At 36.5% G+C, this 21774-nt stretch overlaps 1 protein-coding gene across 5 annotated transcripts in view; it reads left to right on the forward strand.

Annotated features, from left to right (window-relative positions):
• Positions 1–536: 536 nt before the first annotated feature.
• LOC139759122 (phosphatidylinositol transfer protein beta isoform-like) overlaps positions 537–21774 on the forward strand; it is a 37274-nt gene continuing 16036 nt past the window's right edge. The window contains exons 1-6 of one of the 5 annotated variants that reach the window (XM_071681096.1): positions 538–654; positions 3529–3559; positions 6731–6894; positions 9682–9781; positions 15300–15377; positions 20834–20911. In XM_071681096.1, the coding sequence (XP_071537197.1) occupies positions 638–654; positions 3529–3559; positions 6731–6894; positions 9682–9781; positions 15300–15377; positions 20834–20911 (468 nt within the window). In that variant the 5' untranslated portion in view covers positions 538–637. The other 4 variants (XM_071681093.1, XM_071681092.1, XM_071681095.1 and 1 more) reach the window with 4 other exon arrangements.

Here is a 21774-nt window from a genome sequence, read left to right on the forward strand (position 1 = left end):
AACTTATTTTGCATTAAGGTTACTCTATGGTACTTCATGTTTTCATAGAATAGTGTCTGGTGAGTTTATCGGTATCATAAAAGTGATATATTGACTAACTAAACTTTGCGTTTTAGGAAAAGTTACACTCGTTTTGGATGGTTCATATCCAACTGCTTAGGACTCCCGAGGATGACTGAACATAAATGTTAGACGTTGCTTCAGAAGGATGGGCTTGCCATATATATTCTCTAATGCATTGGAAAACACTTATATAGTAAATGATATGCCCATTTCATTGTACGGACAATTCCCAGCTACGAAATATATTTGTAGCTGGAGCTACGAAATATATTTGTAGCTGGTGCTCCACATAGTTCAAAATCATCTATCTATATACGCCATTGGTATAATGAATACTGAAAAAAAAAATGAATGTAAAATAGATGTATATACTGATGTAGATTTCCGTCTACTCTCGTTCAGGCTGGGGATGTAGTTGAGGTCACATAATGTAGATGGTGCTGTAAAATTAGGTGGCAACTGTGGGGCCTGCGAGCGTCACAGCGAGTGGGCGGGCGTGCGCAGGCCTGGGTTACCCGCCCGTGACGTAACAACAGTGTCAGAACCACCCCATGTGTGGAGACAACTAGTGAAAATGCTCGTCAAAGAATTGTAAGTTAACTGTCGCCTAGAAGCTTTTCCTTGTCCTTCTGTTGTCCTTAAGAGACAGTAGGTGTTTGCTCTTGTGTCCCGATGTTAATATTTGAATTAGTAACTTTGTGATATGGGAAAAGTGATGGTTAAGAGAGGAGGAGGGCCCGTTAGGCATTTGTTATCAGCGAATGGAGTCCGGTGTCCTGTCAAAAATTGGGCCAAGGACACCTGTACCGTAAACACCATAGATTAATATTACACAGGTACATGATGGCTAACTGAAGCCTGATGACATGACACGCCGGTGGATGTATTTGATTTCATCCAAACAGTAATGAGCATTTAGTTTCGAAAATTAGTTGTCAACATCCCATTGATTACATGTTAACGAAATATTTTGGCTGGTCTCAATAGTGCAGTTTTATTTTAGGACATAACAGCTTTCTTAACGAATAAGGTTTCTATATTTATCTATTCTGTTTGGGTTGGGTTCCTTTCGGCCACAGGTTTATAACAGCTGCCGAATGAATATCGCTTTTTTTTTTTTTACAAAAATTCCCCCAGATGTATGGTATTTAGTGTTTAATAAATTAATTTCATGTACTTTAAAATATAGGTATGTTTAGTATAACATGAAATTGAAAATTACTTGAACCATATAATTTTTAAGGCCTAATTGTAAGAATGAAAAGAATTATCACAAGCTAGAGCTACAATTACCTGCCTATGGTCAGACACTTACAGTAAATTACAAGGTTTGCAGATACCGGTATAATGCTGTCTGGTGTGAAGGGTGTCTGTAATGAGAGTTAAAGTCTAGTTTAGCTCCGCACTACAAATAGCTTTTGATATTAAGTTGATTAATGTTACTGTGTTAGTGCACTGTGAAGAGAATTAGGTATATCATTTACAGAGCATGATTTCATCTGAGTTAATTTGATTTAGAAGTGCCCAGAATAGAATTGATATTGGTTTATCTATTGATAGTGAAATTAAGTAGAAAGTTATTTGACAAGAAAGATTATATATATATATATATATATATATATATATATATATATATATATATATATATAATGTTATAGTTGGCAGAGCCATGAAGATTAGGAAAATTTGGGAAAAGTGAAACATTGTAATAAAGAGACCCCATGAAAATCTGAATTGACTTCCCCACAAGTCAAAATTTTCCTTACTCTCAGTAGCTGGGAGGTTTGGGTGTCTTGCCAAATGCATCCACTTCAGATGAACAGTCTTTGATGTGTTGTGTGATAGGAGAAAAGATATGACTTGGTCTATTTGGACTGTGATACTGAAAGTTTTAATATGTACTTGAGGGGTAGCTGAGAAGGGTTTGTTGACACTTTAGCCTTTCCCATTACTGACATTTCATCCCAATATTCATTCTCTTCAGCCCCTACTCACAGTTCATCCCCAGTCTTAGGTTTGATGTGGGTAGTGTATGTTAGGTATCCTGAGGTGTCTGTAAATCTTTGGTGACAAAGTATTGGTAAGTAATTGGAGATGAACTGTTGATATTGGCTGAAGTGTGGTATCTATGAGAAGTAACAAATGGAGTATGAAGAAATGCATGTCAATGGGCTTCCTACTTTCATAAGAAATAATTTAGGAGGGTGTTTATAAAATGCAATTTTGTGTAATCATATGGTGATATAGAAGACAGAATTTGGCAGAGTTATGGAGATTAGGGGAATTGTAGGGTTAGTAATTTTAAAGGAAGAAACATAGAAACCTACAAAACTTAGGAAAACCTCACCTAACTTCCCCAATTGGCCAAGATTTACCCTAAGTTTGTGTTAGTCAAAATAGATAAGTATTAAAGGTGTCTAGGTACCAATTTAGTTCTGCATCATTATTGTCGTTGAATGTTGAATAATGTGGCTGATGTATTTCTAATGTGAATCTTTTGCTATTTGGGAAGTTCTGAGGTTTTCCATATGTTTTGCTCATTTTTAAAAACATCTTTTGATTTTTTTTGTTTACTGAGCATAGCCCAATACATTAACATTTCCTTTGCAATATCTGTGCTTTTTAACACCAACTATTACAGAAAAGACTTAGGGAAGCTGCTTATTCATTTTTTGGCAAGAAGTATGACCACACCTGTTTTTTCTTGTGTATGTGTGCGTCTGCCTATTTATCTGACACCTAGCTGGTTTGATTTGTGATTGATAAGACTTCTTTGCATGTTAGAGGAATTTTCAGGGAATCTGATGGCAATATTTGAAATCTTTGATGCATGAAGCTTAAACATAAAAACTGCAGAGTGCAAATTGAAAAGTTTACATACCTTTTCAGCACCATCAGTTTAAAAGATTTAAATACAGTAAGTGTAAATTTGTGAGATGTAGATTGGTATGATAAAAGGCATATTCCATTGGTATAAGCAGTTTACTGATATATGAACCACCACCATAAAGTAGAGGCAATGTAAAGAAAAATATTAACAATTTGATGGGTCTGGGAAACTGCTATGGTATCATACTGAAGAGTTCAAGCCATGTATTGGGGTTTGTTTGGTAGACAAATCGCCAAATGTGGATGTTAGGTACCTGATGTAGCTCAGATATTTGTCTCTATCGAGATATTTTCGAGATATATTTGCATAAAAAAAGAATTGTGTGTTAGTGGAGGTTCTTGGCCAACTTTACATATTAAAATAACTATTATCTTTTTCTTTCTATATGCAGAAAAATTTCAGTTGTATTTAGCTCTTGAAGAAAGATAAGAATTTGGAGTTGCGAAACATAAATGCATGAGAATTGCACATCCATGGCATTATGTTCAGGACTCGAACAGTTAGTCTGTTTTGTTTCTTCACCTCTGTATATATGTGACTGAGAGAGATTATGATATTCCCTTTTACCATTTCAGTCGAGTCATCCTGCCACTTACTGTAGAGGAGGTAAGTATTCTACTTATACTCTTGCATCTCATACATTTCATTGCTACTCAGTGCTCTTTTGGGAAAAGTGTATAGATATAGCTGTCATCTAGATATTAGCCCAGAATGTAGAAGAGCTACTTGTATTTTTTCCTAGTTTTTGGTAAGATTACAAACCTTAGTTTTAATCCTTGCAATGCTGAGCCTTCAGTTAAATGTGTAATTGTACCCTTTTATTTTATTTCATTTGCAAGTATTTGATTTATATTCTCTTTTCAAGATATTCTCTTTCTAATTGTTTTGAACCTTTTATTTCAGCACTCCCTTTTTTTGTCCAGTGTTACATCATCTTTACATTTTTCTGCCCTTTTCCTCTTCATCCACCTGTTTCTCTTCCGTGCCTTCCTTCTTTCTATTATCGTCCTTTGCTTCCTCCCCTCCCATGCTTTCATGAAAAACTGAAAAAAAATGAACCAGCAGTTACATGGATTGGAGACTAAAGTTTCAATTTTTGAAGAGAGAATAAAGTTGCAGACTCTGGATGTGGACTTAAAATGTACAACAAAGAATAGTGGATTAGCAAGGAGGGAGAACAGTTGATCAGTGAACAGTTCACATGTACAAGCTAATGACGTCAATGTTAGAGAGCAGTACATTAGACTTCACTATGATATAATGATAGCAATAGATGTACTAAATAAGAATTCAGGACCAGGTGAACTTCCAGCAGTGTTCCCCCCAAAAATAAAGAATTTGGTAGTAAAATCATTAATGAAATTGATGAATGCAGAGCTTAGATGATGAAATAGCCATAATACCCAAGATGACACATATATCACCAATTCACAAAGGGAGAGTAGAGCCTCTGCCAAAACAGTATAAACCTGTATGATTGACTTTGCATGTGATTAAGATATTGAAAAGTGATGAATTAACGCATAAACAATAATAACCACATCAGTATGGATTTGCAATAGGTAAAACTACATAAACACAAAGACTAATGCACCACAAACTTATTTTTGATTCAATAATGCAAGGAGAAAGAATGGATATTGTCTTTGACTTTGCTCAGGCATGTAACAAAGTTAATTAGAAGATGCAACTACAAAAATTGGCAAAATATGATAGAGGCAGATGAAGAAAATAGATGTAGTAGTTAATGTTACACAGAAAATTCAAAGTAGTAAAGAGTATGTCAGGTGAGGATGGATTTTTTTCAGTTCTTCAAGGAACACTGTTAATCCCAATCTCTTCACATCAATGATATCTGACATAGAAAAAGACAAAAGTAGAGTAAGGTACCTCAGAGATGACGTAATAGCAAACAGAATTATTAGGATCGAAGAGAACAGAGAAAAAATGCAGGAATTCCTAAACATGATTATGATATACAAATGGGCAGAGGGAAATTTAATGGAATAAGTGAAATTTGAACAATTTTTTCAAGGAAAGATACTGAATGTAACACTTACACACTATGGGATAAGCAGGAAAGAAAATTTGTGACTGATTTGAAGACTTAGGGGTGATTGACATTGATTTAAAGACTAAGGGGTGATTGTATGTGAAAATTTAGAATATGGAGAACTCATGATGAAAGAGCATTCTCTGATCAAGCTGTGGTACAATAAGAAATTTTTTTTAAGGAATATTGATAATGAAGTTATTTAATTTATACATAAAAAGCAAACTTGAATACTGCTGTATTTTATGATTGTCATTAATCAGTAATTATGAATTAACAAATTAGAAAAACACATACACAAAAATGACTATTTGAAGTTTCATGAGGTTAAAAAGAATTCAAATTCTACAGCATAGAAAGAAGAGAGCAATACAAGATGATCAATGCATGGTAAATTGTGGTTGCCAGTAACAACATCCTTGCTTTGAGAGCATTCCGGCCCAAAAAAAGGGTATTTAAGTATACAGTAATATTGTGGAACATACCAAGAGGATATCAACCATAATTTTGGAAAACCTGTTGAGAAAGATGGAAAGGTTGTTCATTATATTACCAAGTGGGAAAATGTGACCTTGGAGTAAGTACATAGACGTTCAAAAGATGCTTTATGATTGTCTTAGAACACTTTGAGATGAGCCCAGATTGATAATTATACAATGTTCACAGGAGCAAACAAAAGTAGTAATGTTGATGAGGCAAGGTATGTAATGAGCAATACTTGCTAGCCCTGTCAAATGGCAAAATCTCACTTGTTACTCCCCCTTGCTTCTCCACTTATTCATTGATCATCTTGGTTAGTCTTTCTTCACTCATTTTCTGCATCTATCCAAACCATTTCCGCTCATCCTGATTCATTCTCTCAATCAGACTGCGCTTGCAACCAAGCCCCGCTTGTATTCAGTCATTCTTTACATGATTTACTGAGCTTTCTGTTCTCAGGCATTTTCTTTTCCAGCATATCCATACTCTAACATTCTTTTACATTCAGAGCCCAAGATTTATTCATACAACACTCATTTTGGCCACTGACCACTTCCTTTTACTGCCTACTGCATCCAGGCCCATATTCCACTCCACCTTAACTCAGTTCAGCCCCCTTGGTTCCATCTCCTACCATGTTTACTCCTAGTTATCTAAAACACTCCACTTCTTGGTCCTCCCTACTTAAAGTTGCTTTCAAACTGCCCTCCTCACCCCTTCAATGCCAATAAAGATTTCAAAAGAAATTGACTCATAATGGCAATACAGCAAGTGCATTCTTTATAGAAGTTCATGTAAATTATTCCATGGACATTAAGGTATAAATTCCACATTCAATTATTTATTGACTTATAGTACCCCAGGACCAAGTTCCCTGAAAGAGTAATGGTTTTACCCAGAACCTTTCTGAAGGCTCATGCTGCTCAAGGCTGCACTACTTCTAGTAGTTGGGGAAAGTAGACTCCTTTAAAGTGAAAAGATCTTTGACACGACTAAGAAATATGCACATTATGTTACTTCTCTTAAAATCATGGGGCTGTGGCTTGAGACTTTTATGAAATTTTTTGATTTGTTGGAAAGAGGAAGGAACTTTTCTTAGTTTTGATTCCCCAAAGTATCACCTTCAAATGTATATTTTAAGTAGGAAACTTAATGTAGTCTAGAATTTCATAATTTTGTACAGTGATATGAACTTTCTTCCATATTTAATAATTTCATGAAAGACATTCTTTTTCATATTACAGTATCAAGTGGCACAGCTGTTTAGTGTAGCAGAAGCTAGTAAAAATGAAACTGGAGGTGGGGAAGGAGTTGAGGTGCTAAAAAATGAACCCTTTGATAACTACCCGCTCTTAGGAAATAGATTCAGTAGTGGGCAATACACCTACAAAATCTACCATCTAAAAAGGTAAATAACCATATTTTTTTTTTTCCGATGTAAAGCTTAGATTCTGTATAGTCCTGACAGATAGCAAAGTGTGACTTGCAATGTGCATAATTAATGAATATTTTTTTTTTTTACAAAGATGCTTTATATTGAAATGCCACAGCCTATCAGGGGGTTGCTGAAATGAAAAGTAAGATGCAGTTAGATCCAGTATTGCTTTAAGAGGTTTTTGTTATTTTTGGGAATTCTAGATATTTGTAAGTACTTTTTGCTTCTGTACATATTCATTTTGCCATTATGCTACTATTCTTCGATATATTTGTGCATATTTTATTAGCAAGTTGTTAGCTCATCAGCAGCATTGAATTTGTGAATTTGATGTGTTACAGCTTAGTTGTTCTGTATATAAAGTTGTGAGGGTCTGATTTATATAATTCAGGCATGCATACACACACACACGCACACACACACACACACACACACACACACACACACACACACACACACACACACACATTTACTCTAGCTTATCCTAAAGTCTGCTCCCAGTTCTATGATGTTGCCGTCAACGTAGATGTATTTAACTGCACTTCTCTGGAAAGTATCCTTCTTCGATTGTAGTTTTTTCAGATGGTGCTGTGATCTGTAACCCTTGGGGCTTCTTGTATCCTGTGTTAAAGTGAAATATTGTACTAAACACTCATAAATTTTTTCTCCCACTAAGTTGATCTGACAGTCGAGACCTGTGTTGCACTAGTTCCCTACACAGATACAGTACTTTCATTGCATCCTATATCATCAATCACTGGCCTATTATCTTCCTCTGAAATACTGTAACCATATCTCTTTATATCAACCATGGTATATTTCTCTATGTACATTTTCCCATCATACAGTGTATCTTCTTGACCCTCCTGTTTACCCTACATTACAATCCTCATGGGTCATACCATTCTTAAAGACTGTCATCCATGCATCGTTTCAGTGACTTCTTAACATGAAATTTGTCTCATCCCCTAGTGAATGCTGAACTGCCCACCTGTGCATACATTTAGGCTTTTCCTTAATCAATGGTGTTTCAGTATTCCTCCAAAATGTCTTCAGTACTTTTCCCATGTCTCTTTTTATAAGTCTTATCTATCTCCTCTCTTTTTCAACATAATTAACTTTGTACATCAACACACAATCAGACTCTTCAGTGTTTCTTTAGGTTTGTAACATTGCTGTTACACATTGTCAACTTTTATCATGTTCTCACTAGTTCTGCTCTCCAACACATTTCACTGTAGAAGATATTTTGCCTTACCCTGTTCATATGTATTTTTCTTTACTGCACTTACCTTCACTTTTGAAAAAGTAGAACATCTTAGGAAATGTTTTGGCACTTGCCCATAACAATTCTGATGGTTTTCCCTGAGTAGTGAGTATTTTAGTAGCTTTTACAGGTTTACCCCTTAACAGTCTTTTCAGTGTTGTTTTTCTCTAGTCAGTAGATAGAAAAAAGTTTAGCGATACTTGGAACCTAGTGATAGTTAAAGTAGAGAGGTTAATTGAGAGTGCACTTGAATGAAGTTAGTATAGGGAAATAGATATCTTAACAAAAACACATAGACTTATTTTATAAGTGAAAGTGAAAGATGATGTAAACTTATTTTATAAGTGAAAGATAATGTACAGTTATGTTATATTACGTTATTATGTAAAGATGTGCATTGTATGGTGTAGGCACAGGCACATGATTTCCCATGATTGTATAGTTATCCTGTGTTTGACAAGGATTAGTAGAAAATAATTAAATAGATGAGTATTTGAAACATGAATTATAGACTTATCAAGATGTGAACATTTATTAATGGAAAATTTGAAATATGTTACCTTTCATTCTCTCTGGATGCCATTCTCAAAGCTCTTTTTATTCTTTTTAGAGATATATCATTTGCATTTGCGATTTTATTCACATTAATGATTTTAAGTGTTCTCTAAATAATTATTTACATTACTCTTTTTCCTATCTCTATCTCTGACACCCACCCTTTTTTCCTACTATCTCTATCTATCTTTATGTCTTTGATGTCTGTTCCCTCTAGGAAATCCCATGGGGGGTGCAAAACAATCTCTGCTCATCCCTGTCCTTGCATTCCTCCCTTGCATGCATCATTCCACACATTCTTCTACCATTTCTCTCCTTCCAGCACTCTTCCACTCTATTTCTCCATGTCACAGGTGGTCTTCTTCTCACACCAACCCTTTTAATTGTACTATCATACACCTGCATTCTTTCCACAAGCCCAAACCACCTTAAGTGTTTACATTCTACACTTCAACAATTTATTCCTTATGCATTTCTGCCGTACCACATCTCTCATACACTCCCTCGTTTCTTTCTTCATTCCATCTAGTCACACCACATGCTCCTCTCAAATAGCTAATTTCCACAGCCAGGATTCTTGACCATTCTGACTGATTCCATGTCCATGTTTCAGTTACATAGGTCAGGGTCCGGATGAATACTCTTTCCCATAATAATTTCTTCTTCCATACTTACACCTCTAGTCTTCCTATTCTGTTATGGGACTCTTCTATCATGTACTGCTCTTTCCCTTATCTCTCCATCCATATCATCAAACTTACTCAAGATAGCTCATAAATACTTAAATTTTCTCACCTTTTCTAGTTCGCTGTTTCCTGTGTTAGTGAGGGAACACCAGAAACAGACAAAGAGGAGGCTCAGATCCATTCTCTAGCTGTCATATTTAATGCACTGCTTTCGGACATCACTTATTTCTATGTCCCATTTTCCTTCCTCAGCAAAGTACCAGCATTTATTCGACTTCTAGCACCAGAAGGGTCCTTAGAGGTGCATGAAGAAGCTTGGAATGCATATCCATATTGCAGAACCATTATCTCAGTAAGTGGTTTCCCATTTCTGTGGTTTTGTTAAGTGTAAATGAGAGAAATTTAAGTTTTCAGTACCTTATTATTAAGAATTGTTTATATGTATGGTAAATGAAATTTTTCAGATTAACTTTCTATAATCCGTATCATCCATTGGAGCAGGATTTTTTATTTCATTTGATGCTTAGATCCAGAGTACCTTTCCAACTCTTAAATCTTGCACACCAGCCATGACAGAATGGCTAGGCAGTTTTTATCCAGTTGTCAATAATTTTATTCTTGATTAATATGTTTAATTTTAATAGAAATGGTCATATTAACTCTCAAACTCCTGTAGACTGATATTATACAAGCTGAAGAACTTTTGTAGATGTAAGTTTACAGTGTTGTTTCTCTATTTTAAAGCCCACCTCTGAGCCTGGATGGTTGCCTTAGTGGCATTGCGTGATGATTTGTCCACATTTGTCAGTCATCCTTCAGCAATGCCAATTGTAGCACATTCTCAGGAGTAGTCTCGGAAGGGTATTGAGTAGTGTTGAGCTAGATTTAGAGGATCAAGCAGATAATGATCCTGAATTACTTCACAATGATGATCTGTCAGTATTTTATGGACACTTGAGTCTTCCAATGTTGAAAGTTGAACAACATTAGCCTGAAGAAGGTTTTTTAGCACCAGTTGAGGCAGTGTTGCCAATGAATTAGTAATTTTAGAAACTTATAATTTTGCTGTTATGAAGAAATTGCCAATGAATCACATTGATTATAATGAGAAAAGATTTATTGTATAAAACCCAAAAATGATCAGTAATCATGTTTTTAGTGTTGATAAAATAATTGATAAAACAAATGTAATGGCAACTCACTTGGCACACTGGCCTTACTCCTACAGTTTTTGGCATGTTTTGCTGAAAAAATCTACAAAACATTTATTATATTTATTTATTTATTTTGCTTTGTCGCTGTCTCCCACGTTTATGAGGTAGCGCAAGGAAAAAGAAATGGCCCAACCCACCCCCATACACATGTATATACATACACGTCCACACACGCAAATATACATACCTATACATCTCAATGTACACATATATATACACACACAGACACATACATATATACCCATGCACACAATTCACACTGTCTGCCTTTATTCATTCCCATCGCCACCTCGCCACACATGGAATACCATCCCCCTCCCCCCTCATGTGTGCGAGTTAGCGCTAGGAAAAGACAACAAAGGCCCCATTCGTTCACACTCAGTCTCTAGCTGTCATGCAATAATGCCCGAAACCACAGCTCCCTTTCCACATCCAGGTCCCACACAACTTTCCATGGTTTACCCCAGACGCTTCACATGCCCTGATTCAATCCACTGACAGCACGTCAACCCCGGTATACCACATCGGTCCAATTCACTCTATTCCTTGCCCGCCTTTCACCCTCCTGCATGTTCAGGCCCCGATCACTCAAAATCTTTTTCACTCCATCTTTCCACCTCCAATTTGGTGTCCCACTTCTCCTCGTTCCCTCCACCTCCGACACATATATCCTCTTGGTCAATCTTTCCTCACTCATTCTCTCCATGTGCCCAAACCATTTCAAAACACCCTCTTCTGCTCTCTCAACCACGCTCTTTTTATTTCCACACATCTCTCTTACCCTTACATTACTTACTCGATCAAACCACCTCACACCACACATTGTCCTCAAACATCTCATTTGCAGCACATCCACCCTCCTGCGCACAACTCTATCCATAGCCCACGCCTCGCAACCATACAACATTGTTGGAACCACTATTCCTTCAAACATACCCATTTTTGCTTTCCGAGATAATGTTCTCGACTTCCACACATTCTTCAAGGCTCCCAGGATTTTTGCCCCCTCCCCCACCCTATGATTCACTTCCGCTTCCATGGTTCCATCCGCTGCCAGATCCACTCCGAGATATCTAAAACACTTTACTTCCTCCAGTTTTTCTCCATTCAAACTTACCTCCCAATTGACTTGACCCTCAACCCTACTGTACCTAATAACCTTGCTCTTATTCACATTTACTCTTAACTTTCTTCTTTCACACACTTTACCAAACTCAGTCACCAGCTTCTGCAATTTCTCACATGAATCAGACACCAGCGCTGTATCATCAGCGAACAGCAACTGACTCACTTCCCAAGCTCTCTCATAATTACATAATTAGAATGAAAGTAGTGGATGAAATATACTTCTAAAGTGATTTTTTTCATTGTTGTATGAATATCTTCAAAAATGTAATAAATAATTTTTTTAAACAACTGCAAAAACTGAGATTCACTGGGTTATAAAGAAAACCCAAGTGAAGAGTTAAGGGGTTAAGGCAGCTTTTTAGTCTTTTGGCCTCTATTTTGATGAATTGGGGCCCACTGCCCAGCTTTGGTTCTTGTTATATATTAGCAGTAAAATGCTCTTCTAGTGCTTTCTTTATCAAAACTCTCATTTGTTGGGGCCCACCATTATGCACATGGTATGTGGAGTAATATGTCATTATCCCTACACTTGTCTCTGTGAAGGGTTCTTACAACTCAGGAAGAGTAAACAATAGAAACTTCCTCTAAGTACCATAGGTACTCCTTTTGGAGGGATAATAAGTTTATTAGACTTTGGTTCATGTAATTGCTTAGATTTACACATTGAATTAGTAGAAATAGTTTTTTTTCAAGTATGGTAATTTGTGTGGTGAATAATGGGAAGTTCAGATATACAGCACGCTTTAGGCATTGTCAAATATCATGGGATACAAATTCTTACAAATTGACCCTTTCATTGCCAGCCAGTGGAAAAATGGTGCCTTATTGGGATGAAATTAACAAAATTTGAAGCAATAAAATAGTGATATGAGCTATGTAAACAACCAGAACCATTTAGACCAAATATAGACTTCTAAATCTTGGCACGTTTTAGGCATTTAACCTAGTGCATATCCACTGACCCATGCATTTTCGTTCTTAAGAATGTGAGACCTATTCCTGCTGTGATAATCTTTGGGTAACTGAAAGACTTCAGGATTTTTCCACTGGATGATTAGTCACATCTGGCATCTGTATATGCTGCTAGAAAGCACCTCCTTATTCAGTTGTGGATAGGAGAGCACATAAGACCACCCCCCCCTCCCTGGTATTCTTTGGGCAACTGAAAGGTTTATATATTTTTACGCTGGCTTATGGATGACTTGGTGTCTACATATGCCAGTAGAAAGTGCCAGTCTGTTCAAACTTAGGTAGGAAATTTGAGGTTATACAGGTACAAGCTATTCCTTTTTCCGTTAAATGTATGAAGTATATATGTGGACAACACTTGAAGGCTTAATGAACTCATAAGTGTACTTAGCAGCCCAAGGAACCTCTTCTATGGAGTTCCCATAGCACACAGAAAGCTTACCATGCCCACCAGTGAGGACCACAGGTCAAGAAGTGTGGTGATAATGAGTATTACTCTGTGAGATGAGTTCAGGGCAGTTAAGGTTTAGGTGTTCAATTTCTTCAGAATGGAATTTACGTAAAGGGTGCGACAGCTTGAATCTGTTTATATCATTGTCAAGGTGATTGATGTCCATAAAACATGGAGAAAATGTCTCTTGAGAGTGTAATTTCATTTGGATTTATGTCTGTCGAGATAGAATGTAAGACTGGATCATGCTTGTAGAATTTGAAACTGGATTAGGAGGGTATTTCATGCTTGTTAAGTCATTCCTCTCTGTATTCTAAGTCAGTATTGTGTGTGCTGAGGAGGGGGATGTGTGTGAGTATAGTTTTCAAAGTGAAGAATGATGAACTTCAATTTTTCAGAATTGTGAAATCCAAGAGTAGTTTTTGTACCCAGATCATTGCGCTCAGCTACTTTGAGGGCACACAGAATTTATAGGTTACTTTCTTGGCTCTTGATCACCGTTATTTAACTAGACAAATGGCAGATTTTACGTAATCTATTCAGAGAGGAATGCTTGAATTTATCATGAAAGTTCTGATTGCTTTCCACTAACTGCTGACAGAACATCCATATTATATGTTTTTAGATGCACAGGTTCATCAGTTGTGAATAGGCTTCGCTTGATCATTTCCAAAAATATACACACAGAAGCATGTTTGACCACTTCTTTGTTTATATGGTATGACTAACAGAAGTTGAGAAGTGAAAAGAATGCTTGACATTCTCTTGTATGAGCTTCTTTAGCCAGTTTATCTTGGTTTGAATTATTCACATATAAGAAGTAAGAAATTGATTGAACAGTAAATGAACTGGGAATTTTTATTCCTAAAGGTCAAGTTCTCCAGCTGGAAAACATTTTGGATGTATTCATGTGAAAGCAGTTATTGGATGGTAGTATTCTTGTTTGTCTTCCCTGTGAACGGAACATCTTGATGTAGGATAATCATTATTTTTAGCTCAGTGAAAGGCTAATGATAATCCTGGTACAGTACAGAAACTTCTGCCTTTTATATTGGAAGTTGGATCTGAAAAATAGCATTATCCAGATTTGTATACAACCATTGCTGCTATAGCCAGAACACTATCAGTATTTTCTTTGTATGAAACAAACTTCCAGGATATCTGTTGTGTCCAAGAAGAGGCCTGGCAACAAGAATAATTTGGATTGGTACCAGAATTACAAAGGGTTCTGACAAGGACATAAGTTTCATTTTTTTGTCAGGCTTCATTCCTAAGAGGAATTATCTTGACTTTACGTAACCTAAGACTCATCTTGCTTGGATTTTGTGCACCGACCCTGATAGTTGCAAAAGTAAATATGGGATTTTAATTTCACACTTTAGTGCTTTTCTTGTTTGATGAACGTTGTCTGTCTTGTTTGATTATGGTGCACATACAAATAAAAGAAAAACTAAATTGAAATAATGTTTAATCTTTGCCATGAGTGCTAGGTTTACGCTAAATAGCTTAAGAATCTGTAGATTGTAAGTAACTATTCTAAGAGGATTTTGTGAACATCTTATTAAAGGCAGTCCCCAATTAATATCGATGAGAGGCCTTTTGAAAGATGATTATTATTGAAATGAATTCCTACCAAACCTGAAAAATGAGTTTCCTTATTCATATAGTGCTGGATTCACTAGAACTTTATTAGTAATTACTTTCTGCCACAGGTAGTCTTGAGACAGATGAACTACAGTAAATTACTACAAAACAAATTGCTATTATTTTCATGGATCATTTCAATACCGAATGTTCTTATTAGATATTCAGTTACTTCAGAAGTGGAGCTGGGAAGGCACAAAACATGAGGGAATATCCTGTTTTTACTGCTCACAAAAGAAAGAAAATAATAGTGTATATTCATTGTTTACAGTCTGCAGTCCTTACACACCATACAGCACCAAGTAATTTTGTCACCATGTTACATTTTTTTTCCAGTCTACAAAAAGATTGTATAGTCAATCATATAAGATATTGAAAACCCAAATAGAATGTTCATTAAGTACTTCATAGATTATACTCTAGATAATATGAACAGTTCTCTAAAACTAGTAGTTGCTTTTCAGAATCCAGGCTATATGAAGGATGCATTTTTCATCTCTGTAGAAACACTTCATACCCCAGGGGATGGTGAATTGGAGAACGTGAGTGGTGTAGTGCCTGAGTAAGCAGCATGTCTTTGCTCACTGTGATCCTCCAGGCCACAGTTTTCCCTTTAACATTTTTTCTTTTTAATTTATCTAGTGTAGGTCAGTTAGTCAGGAAAAGCAGACATGTGCCAGAATAATGAAATAATTATAATTTTTTGTTGTTGCCATCATATCATTAGCTTTTTCTCATCAATGAAAACTCATACACACATGCTTTCTACTGATTTAGGAAAGAGTCAACATTTGGCAGCTTAGGAAGATATATATTCTCACCAAGGAGATTACATATTTGTGCCATCTATATCATTGATGTATAGGAATTAACCATTATTCTGATTACTCTGTACATGATCAGAATGTTTTAACATCTAAAAGTATTATTATAAGAGTTCATGAAAGTGCATCTGGAGTTGGACCATTTAGTTTATTATACCCTTTGTTTAAAGTATCCTCTAGTTGAAAAAGGCCCTCAGAAAATTATCTCCTCTGCATATATTCAGAATTACAAATACACTTATATAGATATGTGCTTTTTTGCTACAACAAATTATGTGTATGAACAAATACTGTTTGTACATGTGAAATTATATAAAAACTTGCCTTACATATATTTGTATGAATATATTTGTGCATACACATGGGCTTCTGTGATGTAGTTGTTAGCATTGCTCTCCAGGATTCATACTTGATCCCGCATAGGTTCGAATCCTGGGCGTTGCATTTGGTCCACAATCAACCCAGCTATTAGTCATCCCCTTGTACTGGTTGATAAATGGGTGCCTGGCTTAGGCAGGGATGTGTGTGTGTGTATACATATTACAGTAAAGACTTGGTACATATACAAGATTGAAAGACAGGAAAACACATGGTAAAACTCTCCCCATAGCATTCAAATAGTGATCACAAACAGTCATCACATATGAATAAAAAGCACTGTCTCTCATAAAGTGTATACTTTTAGATTCTCAGTAAGTATAATTCTTGAATGGCACATGATGCCCTTTCTGGATAGCTCACCTCTGGACTTACTAAGGCTTTAATGGAGTTACTGTGTGTCATCCATATCCTGTTGATATTGGACTTCCACTGCACTAACTTAAGCCTTGAAGTCTGCATCACTCATGCTCCATAAGTTACAGGGTCCATGGCTTTCCACCTTCGTCTCTTGACATACTATGATGTTATGTTCATGCTTACCCAAACTACAGTTTTATTTTTGTACATTCATCTTTTAAAGAAACTACTTTCCGATACAGATTGTGGTCTGCCATAGCCCCATATACACATTTTACATCTGCATCCAGTTTGATAGGTGTGCCTACATCCTTTGTTTTCTTTTTTGCCTGAAAATAACCAAGCTAATTTGTGGACTAATTAAAGCTCAGTCGTAACTTCTCTACTTGAAGTGCAATGGACGCCATCATAACTTTGTATCAAATACTTTAGTATACAATGTATTGTAAGTATAGAATTTGAACTTTGTCTTGTTGTTGGAAAAGGGTATGTTCTTTAAAGTCTTTGCTATTATAGTTAGGTCTGATATTGTTACATTATTTTATTATTATTATTATTATTATTCTTTCTTTCAAACTATTCGCCATTTCCCGCATTAGCGAGGTAGCGTTAAGAACAGAGGACTGGGCCTTTGAGGGAATACCCTCACCTGGCCCAATTCTCTGTTCCTTCTTTTGGAAAATTGAAAAAAAAAAAAAAAAAAAAAAAAAAAACGAGAGGGGAGGATTTCCAGCCCCCCGCTCCCTCCCCTTTTAGTCGCCTTCTACGATATGATTGACATGATTGAAAATCACAATTGTAGTTGATTAAATTGTTACTTGTAGGTTGCATCATATGAATTTCTTTATTATATTTCATAATGCAACATTATATGAATGTTCTACTGTGCTGGAAGTTTTGTTTGTGAGTGTTTTTGTATTTGTGAAATTGTCGTTCACATATGATAACATATTTATGATTACCCACTTGTACATTATGAGGAGAAACTTTTACACTTGTGGCAATCTGTCTTTTGTACATTTTGTACCATCAAGAAGACTTTTAAATCTTTGTAACCTTCTGGCATTAACTGTCTCCTTGCTTAAACCACTTCAGCCATCATCACCCTTACACTAAACCAGCATGTCTTTACATCCCTCTTGACGAGTCTCTTTTGCAGCTAATTGCAGCCTCTGGTAACTATCTATCTTTATCTTTGATGCCCATCCCCTTCAGGAACTCCCTCAGGGGGTTGGCCATGACAGAAGAGTGTCCATATATGGTGAACTCCAGTGCCACTTTTTAGCATGTAGTGCCTCAATCTTAACAGGCCACTGGCAGAGGGAAACTAGTTCAGTGTCTGCAAAGGCTCCTACCTGATGGTCCTACTGACTTTTACTACCTACTGTGTGTGCCTAGTGTTCCCTCCTGGTGTTCCAACCTGTTACTTCTACCTAATTCAGGTGTATAAACATGTGCGAACTGATGTGAATTTATGCTTTTGTTCATATTCACTGGCAGTTTGGTCTTAAAACGTATTCTTTTTACTCTACTTTTTATCATAGATTTTTCCCTCTTCAACAGATAGCCAAATGAATTCATATTTTGACAAATTGCCCATGCACTCCTTCAATTTTTTTAGATGTGTTACTTTCTCTCTCACTTGATATGCAATTCATTTTGACTCATCCTCCTCCATAAACTCACACATGGACAGATCTCATGGGGAGATGTAACCAGGTTAAGTTTAATGCCTCGAAGACCCAGTTTCTGCCATACTTACCCCCCAAAGCCCCTTTTTCTTTTTCTGAACATGGCAATTGAATGCCTGCATCAAGGGCATTTTATTTCATTGATGCAGTATATAATTATACCTCCTGGTCCATGGGGGGCTGGAAAGTTTCCCCTTATGGAGAACTTTCACAAAGAAGGAACAGGGGAAGGAGCCAGATGAGGATCTCTTTTCCTCTAGGTTTCAGTCATTTGGATGCTACCTCGCTTATTCAGGAAATAGTGGACATGTCTGAAAAAAGAAGATATATCCTAGTTAAACCCTAGTCTAAGCCAGGTACCAAGTTTATTGACCAACCTCTAAGGGTAGAAGAACTACTGGGTTGCATGTATTAAGGAGACCTACACAGACTTCTAAGTTGGCTTGATACATGGTTGATGATATTCAAATTGAGTAAATGTAAAGTAATGAGGATGGGACAAATTGAAAGGCCTCAATATGATTATTATAAAAGAGGAAATAAGCTTCAGGGTTCTGTGTGTGAGAGGGACCTAGGTTGACACTTGCCAGTTTCCCACATTAAAGAAATATTTAGCAAGCTGTTCATATCCTACATAAGACCAAAATTTCAGAAAAAAGGCAACAAAGATGGACCAGAATTAAGAGAGCTGAGCTACAGGGAAATAGTGGAAACACTAATTTTGCCCACCGTGTGAGAGAGAAGAGTAAGAGTTGACCTGATCACAACCTGTAATCTTTTAAACCAGATTGAAGATGTAGACAGTGTACAGTGTATTGAAAGACATAGGGAGAGGAGAACCTGAAGAAATAACGTGAAATTAAGCAAGAAGTTTGTTAAAAATAGAAAAGTACTTTATAATGTAAGAGTGGCAGATGAATGGATTGAAATAGCAAGATATGGTCAGTGGAGACAGTGTTCAGAAAATCAAGAAGTTATATGACTGAGAATGCTCAAGAGATGGAGCCCCACTTGTAAAACTTTCTCCCTCTACAGTATAGATAGGTAATTACATACACACATACCCACACAAATAGATCAAGATTATTTAATACATTTTTTTTTCTTTTTTCATACTATTCGCCATTTCCCACGTTAGCGAGGTAGCGTTAAGAACAGAGGACTGGGCCTTAGAGGGAATATCCTCACCTGACCCGCTTCTCTGTTCCTTCTTTTGGAAAATTAAAAAAAAAAAACGAGAGGGGAGGATTTCCAGCCACCCGCTCCCTCCCCTTTTAGTCGCCTTCTACAACACGCAGGGAATACATGGGAAGTATTCTTTCTCCCCTGTAACAAATAAATAGTAATTCATGTATATATTTATTCATAATTACCCCAGGACTATTTTCTGTGAAAGAGTCCTGGTTTTTACCAAGGGCCCCTTTTAAAGGATCCTGGAGTCAAGACTGCACTATTTTCAGGAGCAGGAAAATGTTGACTCACAGTGTAACCTTGAGTAGGTGGAGTTCAATTACACTACATATAGTAAACCTACACACATACACATGAGTTAGCACTACAGTGGCTGTCAAGTACCCCTCCCTGGCCAAGTTGCTGTCTTTTCTTTCTACCTCACTTACGCTTAAGTTGGTGCATAGTTGACCATTGATTGGTGATGTGCTGTCTATAGCTTAGGTTGCATCCAGCAGTTGACTGTGAGTGTGCCGCATATGGTGTGGGGTATTTAAAAATCCCAGGTGCAGTATTCAGTGGAGTAGTGAGAAAGGAAGTAATTACTGGCAACCTAGTGTTTTCACATCCTCTTTTTTTTTTTCTCTCCCTCTCTCTTACTCCGCTGCCCAGTAACCAACGAAATGCTATAGAGGATAGCAAGTGGAGGTTGGTCTGCAGCAGGGGTATGTGATTTCCACATGGCTGTTTAATTTGTTTATGGATAGGGTGGTGAGGTAGGTAAATGCAGAAGGCTTGGAGAGAGGGGTGAGTATGCAATCCCTAGGGGATAAGGGGGGGCTGAAGTCAGTCAGTTGGTGTTTGCTGATGACTTACCACTGTGGACCAACTGCTGCAACTAGGATTCTGACTTTTGGTTGACCCTAGGCAGCCCATGAATGCATCGTGGTCAAGCATACTAACTGTTGCACCATGAAATTCCACTGGATCTGGAATTGCTGATATAAATTGCTCCATTAATGAGGTGATAGAGGTCATAGAATTACTTGATGTGAGTGAGCAGTGATGGGCTAATATCAGGTATGAGTGACAGCAAGTGATGTGACCACAGACTTCACTGCCTTTTCAGTAAGATTCACTATTAACTTTCAGTGAAACAGTTTTGCATCATTGGTCAGACAGTCTCTTCCACTATGAAGCACCCTGAGTGCACAAAATGGTATAATTAGTATAGCAATTACTAACATTCCCAAATGATTTTAGGAAATATTTCTTAAATACCTTGAATCCATCACATTGCATAGCGAGATCTTGAAAAATTTTTTGCCACAGTATTCCATGTAGACACTAGAGATGCGTGTTGAAAATTATTCTTTTTAGATTATGTCATGTCTTCTATTACTGTTCGTCTAGCTGTGCAGGTAACAGAATTTTTGTTTTATTCACCCAGAAGGTAAGATCTACTAATAGATAACTAATGATAAGTTAAGTAATGAATTGTTGTTGATTAACTTATTTTTTTCAACTGACAGCATCCTCATTATGATACTATTCTCTCCTTTGTTTGCATGACAGAATCCAGGCTATATGAAGAAAAACTTTATCATTAGCATTGAGACTCTTCATGTTGCTGACATGGGAACCATGGAGAATGTGAGTCTTTTCAGAACTAATCTCTCTCTCATGTAATTTTAAGGTAATTCCTGTGATTTATTCTGTCAGTTCATTTATGGTAACAGTATTAATATTATGAAACAGATATCAGCATATTATTAGTAATAATAGTTATCCATGGATAGAGATAACATGTAAAAATGATAGCTGTATTTTTTCTTTTAAAGCTTTGTGAACTGGAATGCTTTAAGAATATGATTTAACTGGTAAATAGAAAAATTATTTGGAAGAAAATAAAGAACATAAATGTAATTAGTTTGTTTAGTGGTATAAGTTTTCTATGGTTCAGAGTGTGGCTGTAGGAAAATAGTGCTGATGTTTGGTAAGTAGAAATATACGATTTAGAAACTCTAGCCTCTTAGAGGGAAGTTATGTTGAAAAATAGTCACTGCCTCACAGTTTAGTTTGAAATCAGAAAATTTGAGAGATTACTGGTATTTTGCAGTTGCTGATGTACTTTTACATATCTTTTGTGGTAGGTTTTTACTGAACTACCACTGGCACAGACAAAGCACTCATTGTTTTTCTGAAGTGACCATTAGATCCATTTTCATTGCCCTACCACTGCACATTTTTTATATCTGATGTGCTGTGTTCCCAATAAGTATTAGCATTTATATTTGTGGTCACTCACCTGGGATAGTGTTTTGTTTTTTCAGCAGTTGCAAATTCACCCCAGGTGACAGCAAGGGTATGTTGGTGGTATGTATTTCTTTACATTCTGTCCCCTGACAGACAAACCAATGTGTCTATGGCAACCTATGTTATTAGTGTACATTACCACAAATATAAAACATTCCTAATCAACTATGAAACAGTGCAAAAACAAAGCACATCAACTT

The sequence above is a fragment of the Panulirus ornatus genome, chromosome 32, assembly GCF_036320965.1.
Source record: "Panulirus ornatus isolate Po-2019 chromosome 32, ASM3632096v1, whole genome shotgun sequence".
Lineage (NCBI taxonomy): Eukaryota > Metazoa > Arthropoda > Malacostraca > Decapoda > Palinuridae > Panulirus > Panulirus ornatus.